Raw genomic sequence first — 17,084 nt, 5'->3', positions numbered from 1 at the left:
TGAGCAGGATGGGCTTCCACATGCGTGACAGCAGCTGCATAACTCAACAAAGAAAGGATTATATTCACATGAAAACACACACAAGCAAACACTGCTCTGCTTTCTTAGCCTTGACTCACTCGTGTTTCTCTTCTCTGAGAACCCTCTCACATCACTCATTTTTTGTATGTCAAACAATTAAGAAATATTAAAATCAGTAAGAGAGACTGCATCATCAAATCACAGAAGCAGGAAATAAAAATCACACGGTTTCACACAATGCAATTGCAAAGATTTCACTCTTTGCAACACTGACTCTGGTATGATATTAAGCAAGATAAGAAGCATGTGTCCACGTATGGTTTATTTTATCTCGATTCCCATTGCATGGACCTCTAATGGAGATATTTTTGCTTGTCTCCAACTAAGTTTTAATAGAAGGAGTATATTCTCAATTAAGAAATCTCATGCTTTACTGAAAGCCACAACTTTTCTCTCAGATTCCAATCATGTTAAGTGTTTCATTGAGTTATATTTCCTTTGTCATGGCGTAATATTCCTTAGATATCCTGAAATTGGAAACAAAGGAAATTAGCTTTAAAACAGATATGTTCTGAAAACATCTCTAAGTGAGCCATTTTTGCTATGCAAGCACTACATATAACAAAGTGCTCCATCCAAAAGCCTGCCTTGGGAGATGATGCAGAACAGAAATACCTTGAGGCCGGGGTTTTTCCGCATGCGCAGTCGCCCCATCCACATGTCTGTGAGGAGCATCTGGCTGCAGGTGTGAGCAATGAAGTCCCTGTGTTTAGCTGCCACAGCCAGCTTCAGGCAGGTAGAATTACTCCAGTTTTTCAGTTCATACGTCAGCAGCTTCATGGCAATCTGCTCGTCGTGTTTATAGGACTGATCCAAGAGTTCAACAGCCAGCTGGCCAAAATCTCTGGATGATACAAGATACGATCAGTGATGTTTGACTTAGAAATCAGTCTGCTTTGGGGTTTTAGTTCTGTTTTCACTGGGCAGCATGTTTATCCACACACATGTATAATGACAAGAACAACAAATCTCAAGCTTGATCTGGGACAGTCTACAAAAGTCCCAAACAAACTGTTGGTGAACAGAGGGAATTCACTTAGATCAGTAACATCTTAAAGGCAGTTTAGATATATCATCAGATACTCCTTTGTTTATGGGAACAAATTCTGAAAACAACTTTGTGAAATGAAACTAGCTATTTTTACAGAGAGAAGCTGAAGAAAGAATGCACTCTGTCAGGAAAAAAATGCAAGTCTTCTCCTTGCTAGTGTTGCCTTGAGATGCCGAGACCACGTTTGGCCTTGTCTGTAGTTGATAAATTGGCTCCAAATGGCATTCTGTGAAACTACATTTAGAAATTAATTGTACTGAACTAAAAGTAAAGCTTCTCAGCAAGCTTGGAGCAAGGGGATATAAAATCTGCATTTACTAACTTAGAGTTGTTGTCCAGATCCTGAGAGATGTCATCCACCAGCTCGCTCTCTGAAGACTCGTGGGCCATAGACTTGTAGAGTTTACAAGCCACAAGTGCCTTGGCCATGGATTCCTCCCCTCGTTGCCACAGGAACAGGGCCATCTTCTGCCGTTTCATGAGCACAGCCCACAGCATCAGCTCATGAAAGGGGTACTGAAAGCGGCTGACTTCTGGGTCATCCACATCAATATCGATCTCTTCCTCCTTTTTTTTCTTTTTCTTCTTCCCTTTGGTGGGAGGCTCATCATCCTGGGAAGAAAAATTGTTCCCATCGGCTTTTAGCAGCTCACCTGACAACAGCACCGTGCACGGAACAAGCACTGAGAGGGCAATATTAATACTCCAAGTTCTAATTTGGTTTTGCTGTTTGCTACCATGAATGCAATAGGACAGAGCATGCACTTGGTAAGCACACACAGACCCAGATTTTATTCAGGGGGCTGTTTCTTGTACACATAATTATAAGTCACCCATCTTGGAAAAGTGCAGTAGAACCCCTTGATACTGAAGGCATCCCTCCACACTGCATTGTACACAGATCTCTCCTGCACGTGGAACTGCACAGGCTGGTCTGCAACAAATTAATGAATTCCTCTGCAGCGTCAGTGGGACTCTAACAAAGCTGAATTCCCTACGGACAGGCTCCACTGTCATTTCCAACTCCATGTGTCTATGTCTATCCCTGCAGGGCAGCGCTGCACATCTCCCAGGGACCAGAGCACTTTTCCCACCGACGTGCAGCCCATGGCAACATGCAAAAGGCAAAGGTAGGCACAAAGCACCCTTAAGAACAGCAAGATACCAAAGGGAGTCTTCACCTTGTCATAAGCAATCTCCTCTTATGTATGCAGTGCACATGGAAGGTATTAAGTATCCCATTTCTTAAAGGGATAGGGAGGATAGGCCATTACTACAGGAACCAACATGGAAGTAACTGAAGGGAAGTAGTGACAATGAAGCAGGATCCTGAAGGGAGAAAAGCCATGATTGGGAAAATTAGGGCTTAAAAATGTAGGAAGAACATTGCATATACAAGTGTAGACAGAGCTCATCATCATTGTAGACCTAGAGTCTGAACTCAGAAGTGGATTGCAAGAAAAAGAAATTGCTATTCTACAAAATCAGTTCTCGTTCAAGCAAGCTCAGCATAATGCATGATTTTTCAACAAAATGTGAATTCAAATCCAAATTCAGAATTCGGCCTCCCACACCATTTCCGAAGATGACTCCTCAGCTCAGCAACTGAGCGTGTACTTCTCTTCCAGCAGTTTTAAAAACTGCAAGTGGTGACCTCTGCCTTCTATGGGAAACTCAGGGGTCACCAATTGCACAAAGTATTTACCACCTCTGAAGCATAGGACATAAAATCTCAAATGGAGGACAAAAAATCAGGTCCTCTACACCCTAGGAAAATCAAATAAAAACAACCCCCTGTGTAAGATAGAAAGTGCTGAGGAGTCTAAGCTTCCTGTTTTAGAGCTGCTAACACTGGAAATGAAAAAAACCCAACCACATGGAGTCACAGCAATTTACTGATCACTTCAGCAAAAGAAATGTAAATGTTCTTTTAACTTTTTCTTTCTCTTGGAAGAAGGAGCGGGCTCTACCTGCTGTCAAGCGGAAAGAACACTTTCGTTTGTGCCACATAAAACATTTCTCACTGAAAGAAATAGGGAGGTCAAAAAAAGCTTTTGGAGAAGCCCTGTGATCAATGCTGATCAAAAAGGGTGACACCTCTGAGGGGCTGAGCTTTTGGTCTTGATCCAGTAGAAAACAGGAAGCTGATCTGAGACATTAAACACAACCTCTTTCAGAGGTTCTCTCCAGATTTTCTCTGCTGAGAAAAGGGCTGCTTATCTACCTGGGGGAAAAGGGGCATTTGTGTGGGGGTAAGGTCCACATCACCTGTAACACGAGCAGCACGAACACCTACTGTGCTTGAGCACTAGCACAGCACTGGTAAAATCCCACTTCCTAGAGAAATGCACCTGCCTCTTGGTGTCAATGCTTTCCTGGTCTATAGTGGTATTTATTTTTTCAGAAACAAAAGCAGCTACCTCTGAAACAGAGTGAGTTTTTAGGTATCATCCCAGATTTGTTTCTGCTCAATTACACATCTCTGCAGGCACACAAGCAGTTGAGGTAGGGGCTGGACCCAAAATTCTGGATCAGCATCACTATTTACAAAACATGTACCCTCACAGTAGCAAGGATGTTTTATAGTGGAGGGCAGCAACTGACCACCTTGCTTTTCACTCAAGTTAAATGTTATCTCTATGGTAAAACATCATTAAGCACAAGAAATGGTTATTTCACGGCTAAAGGAGATTTTGCCATAAGTAGCACTGCTGGATTATATTCTCTTTTCAATGTCATTAATGTACACACGTGAATAATTAAGTCTACAGTATGTTCCACCATGAAGCAGGTTATTGCAAAATAGTGCTAGAAATTGCCTGAAGACCATTAAGCAGAGCTTTAGGCAGTTTGAAAGATGCAACTCTTAAAAAAAATGGTCAGAAGCATTTAATACAATGTTTGCAAAATGGAGAATCCTGTCTAGTTGGAATTTTCTGTAAATCACAGTAATGATGAAAAAGCTAAGAGCAAGAACAGAACTGAACCAAGATATATTTTGATAAACATTTCTTGGTGCATTGATAAATCCAACATTGATAAATCCAACTTACCTCCATCCCCAGGAGTTTAAGAGCTTTTGGCTGAATATTAAAAAATTGAAAAGAAAGTCAGTTAGATAGGAGGAAAATCTGAAAGACCAAACAATACCAAGCAAACCCATTTTCATTTACAAATGTACAGCATTTATTATAAAACTTACTGTTATAAATAATTGTACCAATAATGCTGCAATTAGTTACTCTTCATTTAAATTGCATTTGCAGGAATGCAATGGGTTAGGAAATATCTATCCTGCACTCAAAGGAAAGATTTAAATTTAGACTGAAGTGTTAACTGAGTAATTCGATAAATAACGCTTTCAGAATTAAAATGACCACATGGTCTCAAAAAGCTCAAAAAAAAAAAAAAAATTAGTGCTTCTAAGCACACCACAGTTAGGAATATTTGGATTGTAAACTACTGGAATAGGAGGAAATTCACCTCCAGATCAGTGTGTTCACCACCTCTCATGTCCTCACATCCTTTAACACAGATGTCTTACAGCTTTCTTATATAACTTCACTCTTGGAGTTTCAACTTCTACCTTGCAGCATTTTTTTAGAATTTAATATGCAGTGTTTCACAAAAAAAAAAGGAAAAAAGTACTACTTATTTTTTTACCATCAACACAATGGCCACATCCAGAATAAATTCATTCTTACCCTCTTTGGTCCAAATAAATTATTATAAAGAGTCCGAAAACTTTTCCGAGTATAGTTGCAGCGATAGGCTCCACCCATGAGATATTCCAGGACAAGACCAATGTCTATTAGGCTGATATGATAATCTGGTGGAAGATTTCCCTACAAAAAAAAAAAAACCAAACCCCACAACTTACTAAGGATTTAGGATAAGAATACATGACATAGATTAAATTGCTTGGCCAGACATAGGTCACAATTAAATTGGCACGAGGGTATTAATTACAGCCACTGGGTTCAGTCTTTTATATGAAATTAACTGATTCACATAATGAAAATTTTAGGGGTCATAGCTTTTCAGTTTTGTTGCTAGCAGAATTCATATTTCTGAACAAATTTTCATTTGATTTACTCCTATATCAGTGCCCATACAAGTTTATGTTGTTTACAAGGGTTATATTCATGAACTTAAGAAATTCTGTACCGATTATCATTCATCCAGTATAAAAGCATGACAATGTCATGGTGAATACCCCTAATAATCATAATTTACATCCTTTTTTAATGGTCACTTATATTTCATCATACTATCTACCACTGAGACTACCATGCAGACCATAATTCATGTGCAGCCCAGAACCAAAGCAAAAGGCAAACTCTAATGTCGGCGGTTACAGCTAAAACTGGACAATTCTATTGACTCCACAGGAACAAAAAAGGTGTCTCATTGTCCAAGCTACATCCTACAGCAATGACTGACTCTACAGCACCACTGAGCAGCTGCTATGATGGAACAACTACAGCCTAAGGAAGCACATCACCTCCAGGTTAACCCAGCTGAATCCCCGGGACTGCCGCTGAGGGAGCGGGCATGGAAATGTCACAGAAAACAGGAGAGACAGACAGACAGACAGCAGAATGCAGAGAACATTAGTGACACTCACAGGGACAACACTGAGGGTGGAAAGTGTTAAATTATGAAGCAGATGAATATGAATTATACATTAACACAGTACTGCATAATCCCCACATCTGAACCTCCCTGGAATAACTGGGAGCTTTCCTTGCAGAAAGGAATACAGGCGATTTCATGGAGCTGAATTTTACTGAATAAAAGCTTCAAAACCTCTAAGAGAGAAAATAAGACAAATCACACAATGACCCTCCCTATTCACATTTAATGAACAAATTTTCATGAAATGGAAACAAATGAATAACAAATTTAGGACAAAAGAGGTTTTCTCCCAGGTAAAAGCTGGACTAGTGGGAGAAAAGTAACCGGAAAATACACAATGAAACAAACAAAAGGCAACAAAAGCTGCAGTCACGAGTGGGGCTTCCAGTTAACCTAGCAGGCCTTGCCTTCCACTCCTCCCCTGTAATGCCGCATTGGGAGCTTCTTGTAGAGAAGAAACAGTATCAACCTAAATCTCATATTACACTATAGGAGCTTAATTTAGTTGACTCCTTAGTTTTTAAACTGCTAACACTTCCATACCTGATTTAGACTGACATCACTGTTTGCCACAGGGAGACATTTAACTTTTCTTCATAGCTGCCATTTAATTTCAAATGCCTGCTTGGCCCCATGCTATGCTTGCTTTTTCTGTTGATTCACATAGCTAATGCAATCCCACAAATGTAACACTGCTTACCTTTTTCACATCTCTGACCAGCAAATGCAGTGTATTTGGCGGACCCAGTCTCTGAAACAAAAAGAATTCAGAGTCCATTCAAGCTTCAGTTCTTCAGATTTTTTGCAAGCACAAACACAATCAGTGGTCTGGCACCTTAAGCAGAATTTTAGTCAACAACCACATGCCATCACACCCCAGAGAGGTGAAAAAGGAACTGGGCTACAATGACAAACACCTATCAAGAGCTGTATAATATCCCTTTTTAATAAAACCTTCTGTGGTGATTCAAGTCACATACAATACAGTGGCAAATTTAGAATTTCTGCTCACTCACAGTATTATAAAGTTCCTCCAGGCGAGGGATAGTCAGGAAGTGCTGCATGTTCACTCCATTCTCAATAAGCAGTTTCACAAAGTCCACTCGGTCCAGGACCAGTGCATCCAGCATAGCCTGCTCCAGGGAGTTCACCTGAATTGCAGGGTGGAGAATGTGAGACCACATGAGTACAAATGAGTTGGCTGGGAAGAAACCACAGATATTTTCACTACTTAGGATATGGACTGAGTTCCCATATGTTGACTAGTCTGTAAGTAAAATGGAATTTAGAAAGTAACATTTTAACCACATGAAGTGAATACAGATAGAAGAGTTTTCCAAACCTTTAGCAATACAACTGTAGCTTTCAGTCTTTCAGCGTGTTGCTTCCTATCATTTTGTTCAGTATTTTTAACTAAACCATGCTTGACACAGTATGTGAAAAAGGGATTTACTTGCTCAGCGTGATGGGAACAAATTAAACTAACACATGCACAGAAGGAAGATGTTCACTGATGTTCTGGTGGTCTTACTTCCTCCTGACAAGTGCAGGGAGGAAGATGCTGCAGCTCAGTACTGACTTGTACTGTTGAGATAAAGCTGCATGGGATGAGAGAGGGATCCTTGGCTCAAACACTAAACAGCATTCCTGCAGAATCTACAGCTGATCTTGTGGGAATGTGCAAAAGAGCATTCTACAGAATGAAAGTGTGTATATTCCTTCTGTCTTTGTACCTCAGAATGAAAAAGAAAAAATCTTCAGCAGTTTTTTATAAAAATACTTCCATCTCACCCAGTTCAGGAGTTCAAGTTTTCTTGGGTCTGTTTCTTCTTCTGGTTCTTCTTTTGCTTTTCCTCCCTTTTTCTTCCCTTTTCCTTTCCCTCTGCCTGCTTTAGTCTGAGGTGCTGGAGATTTCTTTTCCTTCTCAGGAGCAGTACCATCAGGAGCTGTAAGGCTTCCTATAGGCTGTATTTGTAATGCATTAAAGTATTAGAAATCTAATTGATCTTACAGTAACTATTTAATTGAGTACACTCCTACCAAGCTCACCCCCGAGTCACCACTTCTCACACAGAGTCAACTAAAAAAGATAATTTCTCTAAGTTTAAGGGCCTTTCTGCATAGTCAGAGCTTTACCCTTTTAAAAAAGCTGTTATGTCTAATTTAGTAATATTGAAAGTGAAAGCAGTGAAGGAGATTGGGGAGGATTTGTGTCAAAAAATAAAAACAGTGTGAGTGGACTGGGACACTTCAGTTCCTTTGCTCTCTCTTAAAGCAGTAGTTGTCAAAAAATAAATAGCAACAAGAGCTGGACAGAAAGAGCTTAATAAGAGTGCTGCATGATGCCAAACAGCATCCATACTGCAGAGCAGAGAGGAGAGGACAGAGAGCCACTCACTGGTTCCTTTCTGTTCTGCAGACAGTATTTCTCCTTATATTTCTCGAGACATATTTATTCTTCAGCTAAAGTCCTTCCCCTTTCCAACCTGTCTGCCCAGGGCAGAGGCACACATGCACCACACCACTTGTCTGTGATTTGGAGGCTTCACTTGCTCCAGATAACGCTTAGGTTACATAAACCTAAGCGTTACATAAAAAGAGAAGAAAACTGGATTTTAACTACCTGTGCTCTGCACTGACAACTACAGGACCAAGCCTATAACAAGGCTTCTTTTCTGGGGTTTTATCAGTCCTAAAAAGCTCTCCTCTGCCCAGCCACCACGAATCCATTCAAAAGCCTGGACAAACTGCAACTGCCAAGTGGCAGCACAGGCTGGTCTGACAGCAATGTCTATGAACATGGGATGTCAGTGAACCCCAGCTGGCTGGAACTGCTTCCACAAACTGCAGTGCAGGACAAGTATGAACCAGGACACAGCAGTAACAGGCTTCAGTTCTGGGTGAAATCTCTGAATCCAGCCACAATAACATGGAGACTGGGACATTCCATCCAGCTAAACATTTAATAGTAGTTATACTTCATAATCTTTAGGATTAATAAATCCTCTCTGTATAAGCATTTTAATGAACCTTGAATATTGAAATCATCACATTACTAGAAGAGAAAGAATAAAACATCATATGCAGCAAGATTTGTTTAAATTTAATGATACAGTCTTCCAAATGAAATAAGTCTCTCCATTATGCACAGCATGCACATGAATGGTATTCCTTTGAGTGTCACTTTATTGCATAGTTTCAAGAAAGACAACTAAGCAAAAAAACCACCAAAATTCTTTCCCTTCATTCTTACAACCTCTTTCAGGCTGCTCTCCTCATGACACTTTGGAGGAATTCAGCATCAGGTGGTTCACAAATAAAGCAAAAAGCATCAATGCAGTGAGACATGAAAACAGTTTAAATAAAGGATTTTAGTTATGCAGATGAATTGCAATGTTTCTCAATTGCTGCTAGTGCAGCATCAAAATCCAAGGTATGAATATTACACAACTTCATTTAAACTACTGACAAACAAAATGACAAAGAAAACTTTGTCTTACTGGCCAGTGGTGTCCAAAGACAAAGATTTGGCTGCGTGCAATATCTACACGATTCCAGGCCAAAGCCAGGCTGAGCTGGTCTGGAGCAGATGCATTGGTACCTAAAGAGAAACACACACATTTCATATTTCACACACGATGAAACAATACTGGACAATCTTCTGCAATAATGAGAAAACAGCAAGCCTGGCTCCATATCATACTACCACTAAAATAATTCTGACACAAAGCAGTGGATTCATCCAATCATTTTGTAGCATCTTCCATTTAGCTCCATAATCCTAATTTCCAAAGGATTAATAAGATTATCTCCCTTTTATTTTAAAGCTTCCACATTGACTTTTATTCTGATGTTAAAGACAGACATTTACCTCTTCTTAAAGACTCTCCTCTGGCTGATACTGTACATAATAGTGTAAAAGTTCCCCTCTTTATTCCTTAGCTGTGGGGACTCCAGAGATCCCATATAGAGCCTGTATCAACTGCTGACAGAAAACAGTTGTTTCCACAAACATAACAAACCCCAATTAAACATGGGCCCGATTCCATTCCTCTAAGGGTTAAATGGCACAATCTGAGATCTGGAAAAATCCAGACAGCCTTTCATCTTCCCTCTTTTTTTTTTCTAACTTTTTAAATGTAGGCCAGAATTGCAATATCAGCAGTAGAGTTGTTGCAGCACTCCCACCCCACTCTTTCAGGGGAGGAAAGCCACACGGAACTTTCAATCTGATTTTCCGCTTCATGCTAATCTGAACATTAACCAAACACATCCAGTACTTGTTAGAATCCACGTGAAGAAATGAAAGACTTAAACACAGAGTGAATGGCAGACAATGGACAGGAATGTCCCCCTGGGATGCTGCTGTGCACCCCTCCTGAGTGCCTGGCAACCCCACCTTTGAGGAGAGCAGTGAGGATGGACATCTCGATGTCGTGCTGCCCTTCGGAGCCCATGCGGAACACGGTGATCTAAAACCAAACACGCAGAGTTACAGCGCAGCAAAGACAGACACCAAACATGTGGACAGAAAACAGAGCAGATGGTGAAGCTTTATTATTTCCTGCAACTTAAGGCTTCTCCAAAAGTACAGTTCCACTAATTTTTTTTAGAAATTTAATTTTCACATTAATTAAATTTTTTCAGCGAAGTTATGCTAAAATAGCTCTGCATTAGTGAACATGACAAACTTGATGAAAAATCTTCACCAAACCCGTGAATTCTAAAAAGAGGTGACAAAACTTCCATGCAAAACTGATTGTTTTCTGATGGTTCCATTATTTCCCAGTAGTAATGGAAATGCTAGTTACCCAAGATAATTATCATAGCATTCATTTTATTGATTAAAACACTCAAATACTTTTTAGTTGCAGGATGTGCTACACATGACAATCAAAAAGGCAGAACCAAGTAAAAAAAGCAATTATTTCTAGTTACATTTGCTTGGTTCGGTCCATTGCAACTCAATGATTTAAAAAATTGTAATTAATGTAAAGCTTAGCCATTTAGCTACATATTAGAAGACTAATAATTCAAAAGCAGAATAACCAAACAACATATTATGTTAATTAACAAACTTAATACCAAATGCAGACTAACCCGCCCCCCCTCCAATTCTTCATTTTCCAAAAGCAACTATTCACATTAACTACTGAGAATAACATTTTTCTCAACAGTTAGAGTAGATTTTGCAGGAATTGCAAGGATACATGACATTAGAAAAAGAAGAACTACAGAAAAAATATTACCAATTAACAAGAACAGACAAAATTATCAACAGAAAACTGTAACTGTAAGTCTTGTTAGCTGCACAGCCAGTGTCTGAATTTTGCTGAATAAACCAGGCCTGGTCTGAGGCACATTTCAAATTCAAACCAGTCTGACTAAGGCAGCTGTGGGCTCTCTTCTCTCGACCAATTTTTTAGGAAGGCTGATTCTCTTTCAGTCAGCTTGTCAGAGTCATGTTTACTACCAACTTTACATCCAGTGAAGGTGTCTGTATGGAAGCCACCTTGGCATCATATTTACAAAAATTCACTGAAACAATTACTCAGAGGCAAGCACTCAGGGATTCATTCTGCCTGCAAGGACACAGTGAATGCAGTTTCCAGACCACAGATGTGAATGGCAAAGGTTTTCCTTTCCTGAGCACACTTTTCTCTGCAGCTGGGATGTGGGAGACAGGCAGGAACCTGATGAGTAGAGCACACAGAGCAGACCTGCAGCAAACCAGGAGCAAGAAAGGCTGGGATCTTCAGGAACACAATGGTTCCGTTTCTTTTGACAGGCTGCCACGTCCCTTTTCTGGAATCAAAGGCTGTTAAAGAGTAACTATGTCAGAAAACAAAAACTGTGTTGATGCACACTGAATGCTCTTTGCTCCTAGGAACCCTTTCTTCAATTATCTTTCCTCCACTCTTGGCATCGGATCCTGGGTTTAGTGCATTTCTCTCGGGCTTACACTGCCTTGCTGAAGTCTGTGGAAAAAGACTCCTATCAATTTACAGAGATTCTGAAATTTGGTTTTGGGGCTTTCCAGAAGATGTAATCCCTTCTTGTTTATGCTTATGAGTGAATGTGTACATTTAATGCAGTTATATGAGGGAAAAAGAAGTTTAAACTATAACCCTGGGAAAATGGCACTTGAAAGTACTCCATAAAGTTCGGTCACAGAAATTACCTTTGTGAACTACTTTTAGGATACTTACAAGTTCTTTTTTTTTCATGCACTCCATAAGAATGACAAAGAGCTGATGAGCTTGATTCCTGTTGTAGTTAAAGGTTTTCTGGATGGTAACTAGAAGCTGGTCCCTAAGGGATTCATTTATTATCCTAAATGAAAAATGAGACATAAAAGAAGACATTGCCAGAATGAATGTATATTGAGAAGGCCTGCTATTTAAGAAACTATAATATCCAGGTATTCCTCTTATATTCCTCTTTGCTTCTAAATGTTCCAAGCCCCTTTGCATATAGCTAAAAACCCCCAAATACTTCACATTTCTGGTATGTCACCTTGTTCATGGTCTTAAACAGAGGACTGAACTTGCTAATGCATCTGAAACCCCATAATACCAACTGAGGAACAAATGAACAGTCCAAAAGGTAATTAAAGAAATTAGATTGAAAACATTCTAGAAAGGTCAGAAATGTTTGATCTCCCGAAGCAAAATGAAACAGCCCTTCAATATTCATCCATTTCCCAATAAAACACGTGTATTTTCAGATTATGGCAAGCATTACCAGCAGGTGCCTGAGAGATGCAGTAGAATTCAAAGTTCACTGTGAGAAAATGATTGGACTGACAAAAAAATCTCATTATAGATCTGCCTTACTAGATGAACACATTTATCATAATTATTGGGGAAGAAAATTGGACACTGCTTCATATGGACTGGGAGGGAAAGTCATGCAGTGAGCACATCTCAGAGAGACTGATCCTGATAAGCTCTTTCAATTACCTATGAGCTGATAGGAGGAAGGAATAAGAAAAAAAAAAAAAAGCCAAATTTAATCTAAACTAAGGAAGCTTGTTAGACAGAAAGGAAAGTTGCTGAATCAGAAATACTGTTGGTGTATTTAAATATGTGCTATGTCTAAACACCAACAAAATCCAGCAATAAGAGCTCTTCTCCTAATTCAGCAAATAACATCTACACTGCTTGCAACACTACTTGTCTGCTTAATATTTAATCCAAGCTAAGCTTCAATTTCAGTCAAGGAAACAGGTTCAATCTCCAGCACAAGACAAGTATGCCATATCCTAATTAAGATAATATATGAGGTGTTTGTCTGGAGGGCAAAAGCGAGAGAATGAAGGAAGCCCAAAATTTCCACAGCTGGTCTGGCACTCTTGGACAATGAAGTTCATACACACAACACAGCACAATCAGGCAGTTTTTTGCAAATTTTGCAAAGCCACGCACTAATTAACCTCAGCCCTGGCCTGAAGGAAAGAGTGACTCCTGGGAATTTGTCCTTGCTTCTACCATGCTCAACCCAGCACCGAGCACAGTGCAGCAAACCCGGATGGAGCTTCTACAACAGTGTGCTGTACTGAGGACAAGCTCATTTCAAAGGACCACAACACGCATCCAAGGCGGTGACGACTTCTACTCATTAATTTCAAACGGGCAACAAAAGCTGACTGACAGCAGAATGCTTGTTAGCAGCATTTTGTCCTTGAGAGTTTTTTTTAATGAAGCTCTACGAAAGCAAAGCATATAGTTCTACACAGCTTTGGTGAAGATCTTGAAGCCTTACCCTCCTTCTTCTGAATACTTGTGTGCAAATGACAGAATGTCGGACGCTCGCCCACTGCCATCACAGATCACAACTGGGAGAGGAGGTTCTTCCCGCAGACACTCCAAGACAATGGAGATCACATTGGGACCTCCTTCCACTATGAGCCCAACTACAGGAACACCTTGCCCCAGCCCTGCAAAAACCAGAAGAACAGAAACAAGAAAAAAAGAAGTGTCATTGAAACTTAGTTTAAGAAACTGAGATAAGTGGATGTGATTTCTGTGTTAGAGCACCGCTTCCAACCAGAGCCCTTAGGAAAAATGATGGCCATTTCGAGGCCAATGTGAGCAAAAACGTCCATATGCTGTTCCCCAAATCCAAAAGGCAAAAATTAAGATATCTTTGCCCTTGCTTTTGCATCAGCTCCATACTGATAACTTATCCACTCAGTGCTGGTGGATGTTTGTAACCTCTCTCGACACACACCAGGCACAGATAAAGCAGCTAACACCACTGTCCTATTGCTTCAACAGCTTCACTGTTACTTGGATGGTTCCCAGCCTTTGATGCTTTACCTCTTCATTGGTTACCTATGGGAAGTCTTCAGTAAGGTGACACACCTATGCTTATTCCTAAGGTAAAAAAATGAAATTAGTGTTTTTATCGTGAGGCTGAAATGTTGGCCGATGGAAGAGACGACAGCTGAGCATCCCTTTGCTGTCCCTGCCTCACTGTGATCTCCAGGCATAGGATGACAAAGGGAAGCCCACAGGTCACATGGTCTCAGTAGCCTTGGTCACAAGAAACTTGGGGAAATGAAGGACAAAACATTACCTGAATGCTGACTAATTCCACTATTGTAAGCATTTGGATTCAGTTCTTAATCTGTGAAATGACCAGCGCTTTATAAAAACAGACTCTTTTTGTTTGGCTGAGAATGCATGTAAGAGTTCGTATTTTCAACCTTGATTGAAAGATCAATCTCTGAAGAACAGGAACACCATGCACAGTAACAGTAGAAGCTTCCTGACATCCTCCTGTCAGTACACCCCAGCTCTGAGAAGGAGGAGTCACAGAGCATGGGCCAACCTGTGTGTCCATGAAATCTTTAGTGATCCCTCCTGAGATTTCCAGCAGAGGTGCCTGTGCTTGGAGTGATTAAGAAGAAAGAAAACTACTCCCTGTATGTTGTAACTAGCAGGTTACTGCAGCCCTTCACAGAACAGGTTTCTATGTGTATTCCCAACTTTGCCCTTCTCATGACAAAAATCATCAAACACTACCTAAATCAGAGTCCGTATCCCCAAGCCCCAGTGGTATTAAAAGGAATACACAGAACATGTTGTCTCTGGGCCATGAATTCCTGATCTTCCAAGCCAATGCTCCCTTTTACAATCTTACAGCCCTGCCAGCACTTCTGCAGGAGACAAAGATGACAAAAGCAGGCTGAGCGTTTCCATCTGAGGGCAGCAGTACCTGGCACCGCCTCCATGCTCAAAGGCAAGGGGCAGCATTTTCCTGCGTTTCTTTGGCTCACCACAGGCACAGGGCAGTACTTAGAGACTTCCCAGAACATTAGGATACCTCATGGCTGATCTCTAATTCCACCTTCTCGCTTTACCTGGCGCTCAATTTTTCTGCTCTACCCGTAAGTGCACTTAGGCGCTATAAGAAACTTCCGTGGAGTTCAATGCAATTGCCATTCTGGAAGTTTCTTTTCCTTTATTTTTACAGGCCTACACAGTTTACAGGGCCACCAGTAATAGGTAAGAAAAGCAACTGGTAGAACTGATGGAGATTCTCCAGTAGAGAACTGATGCGTGAATTCAAAGACTATTAACATTTTTGACCATTTTTAATTAGGGTTGTGGAGTTATTTTTAAATAGTTTATATATTTTTTATTTCACCTTTTAAAAAAATTTATATGTTAATGACTTAAAATAATTTTTTTCTACATAATGATGGCAAATTCTAGAAGATTATTTTAGTGAGGCTGTAGTAACTGGAAGCAATTTTAAAATGGCACAAAACTCTAAATATGAAAGCACTAAGGTGAAATTGTCTTAATTGTCCTTAAAAATCAAAGTGCCTACTAAGTTTATCAGGAAGACCAAAGAATTTTGAGTGTGATATTTCAGATGAAACAAACCCATATATAAAAGAGAAAATAAAATGCTGGTGTGAACATTCAGAATCAGAAATCACTATGCTGCACAGGACTCCTGTAAGCAGGAAATGTAAAAATGTGTTTACTGATGCTTATGAATTCTAGCCCAGAAGTGCACAAATTCTTTGCATTTTCTTTTCCTTAGATTCTCACTGCTTTGAAGCTTCTCCTCAGTATTATTTGTCAATTTTTCTTCATCCCTTTACGCAATCCTTACTCCACAGTTTTTCTGCCCGGTTTGACGTGGGCTCTTTCCCCTCTAATAGACAGCACACGTTCTAGTCCAGTCACACAGTCCTGATCACATTTCCACTGGAAAGAGCTGGAAGGAGCCTTTCATTTCCATACTTTCACGTCCTTCAAGCCCTCCTTCCCCCTCTTCAAGACATCATGGTCGTACTTACGCGTGTTAATTTTCTGGAGGGAAATGTGTTTTTCCAACTGACGCCGTAACTTTACTTCAGCTCCATATTTACCTAATGTGCCGTTGTCTGCCAGAATGAAGTGGGTGTGGGAACTGTTGAGCACAGAGAGCTTACTTAGAGGGTTTGACATTGTTTGGTAAACCCGTGTTACCTGTGTGGCAAGAGGAGAGATGCACCTAGATTAGAACTAAGAATCAAATGGGAAAATGCCCCACATAACTCAACGCAGGCACACGCAGAGTTTTCTGAGGAAACAAACCAAGAAAACCTTTATAACCAAAACCAGAGGAGAATTAGAAATGGCGCTTGCTTTTACATTCCAAATCTGTACTCCTGACAGCACTATTTTCTTTGGAGGATGACAGACAGATTGTGCACTCCCCTGCATGTTCCCCTAAGCTCATTACTGTGTTCTCCTTGTTCACACACTGTGTTGTTACATTATCCTCTTAGTGCATTACAAAATACATTCTCATTTGGAGTTCCTATTAATTCATATGCCACTCCAGAGTACCCAGAATAAATGCCAGCCTTGCACACATAAAGGCCCTAACGTGATTTATAGAAGGCTCAATGTGCCACACTGAAGTTAGGACATAAAACTGTCACCACAGAGAGGTCTTTACTAATGAAAGCAATGGAAACCACACTAATCCCATATTTACTTTGAGGTCATACATGACAACCTGAGAAATATACTTAAACAACAGGGTTTTTTCAAGAAATTGTTCAATTTCACCTCCTAGGCTTGCTTTAGAAATGGAAAAAAGCAATACTTCAGAAATATTAACAATCTATTTTTTACACAGCTGTTTCCTTAAACACTTACATCTTTTCCTATGAGATCTTCCTTGTTTTCTACAATGCCCCACGGTGCAATTCCTATGGCACAAATTCGTCCTCTGGATTTGGAAGAATGATCTTTCAAGGCATCTCCCACATGACGAATGACACCTATAAGTACAATTAATTTAA

The 17,084-nt window shown here is 40.2% G+C and overlaps 1 protein-coding gene across 1 annotated transcript in view; it reads right to left on the bottom strand.

The window, feature by feature from the left end:
• TRPM1 (transient receptor potential cation channel subfamily M member 1) overlaps window positions 1-17,084 on the bottom strand; it is a 121,366-nt gene that overhangs the window by 18,310 nt on the left and 85,972 nt on the right. The window contains exons 9-21 of the mRNA XM_040077202.2: window positions 16,939-17,063; window positions 16,089-16,260; window positions 13,535-13,709; window positions 11,980-12,103; window positions 10,170-10,242; window positions 9,271-9,371; window positions 7,562-7,735; window positions 6,787-6,921; window positions 6,471-6,521; window positions 4,837-4,977; window positions 4,186-4,215; window positions 1,455-1,744; window positions 697-925 (exon numbers count right to left, since the gene is read on the bottom strand). Coding sequence (XP_039933136.1) covers window positions 697-925; window positions 1,455-1,744; window positions 4,186-4,215; window positions 4,837-4,977; window positions 6,471-6,521; window positions 6,787-6,921; window positions 7,562-7,735; window positions 9,271-9,371; window positions 10,170-10,242; window positions 11,980-12,103; window positions 13,535-13,709; window positions 16,089-16,260; window positions 16,939-17,063 — 1,820 coding nt within the window. The remainder of the gene's footprint in view (window positions 1-696; window positions 926-1,454; window positions 1,745-4,185; window positions 4,216-4,836; window positions 4,978-6,470; window positions 6,522-6,786; window positions 6,922-7,561; window positions 7,736-9,270; window positions 9,372-10,169; window positions 10,243-11,979; window positions 12,104-13,534; window positions 13,710-16,088; window positions 16,261-16,938; window positions 17,064-17,084) is intronic.

Source organism: Hirundo rustica, chromosome 13, assembly GCF_015227805.2.
Source record: "Hirundo rustica isolate bHirRus1 chromosome 13, bHirRus1.pri.v3, whole genome shotgun sequence".
Lineage (NCBI taxonomy): Eukaryota > Metazoa > Chordata > Aves > Passeriformes > Hirundinidae > Hirundo > Hirundo rustica.
This window is presented reverse-complemented; position numbering and strand designations above follow the sequence as displayed.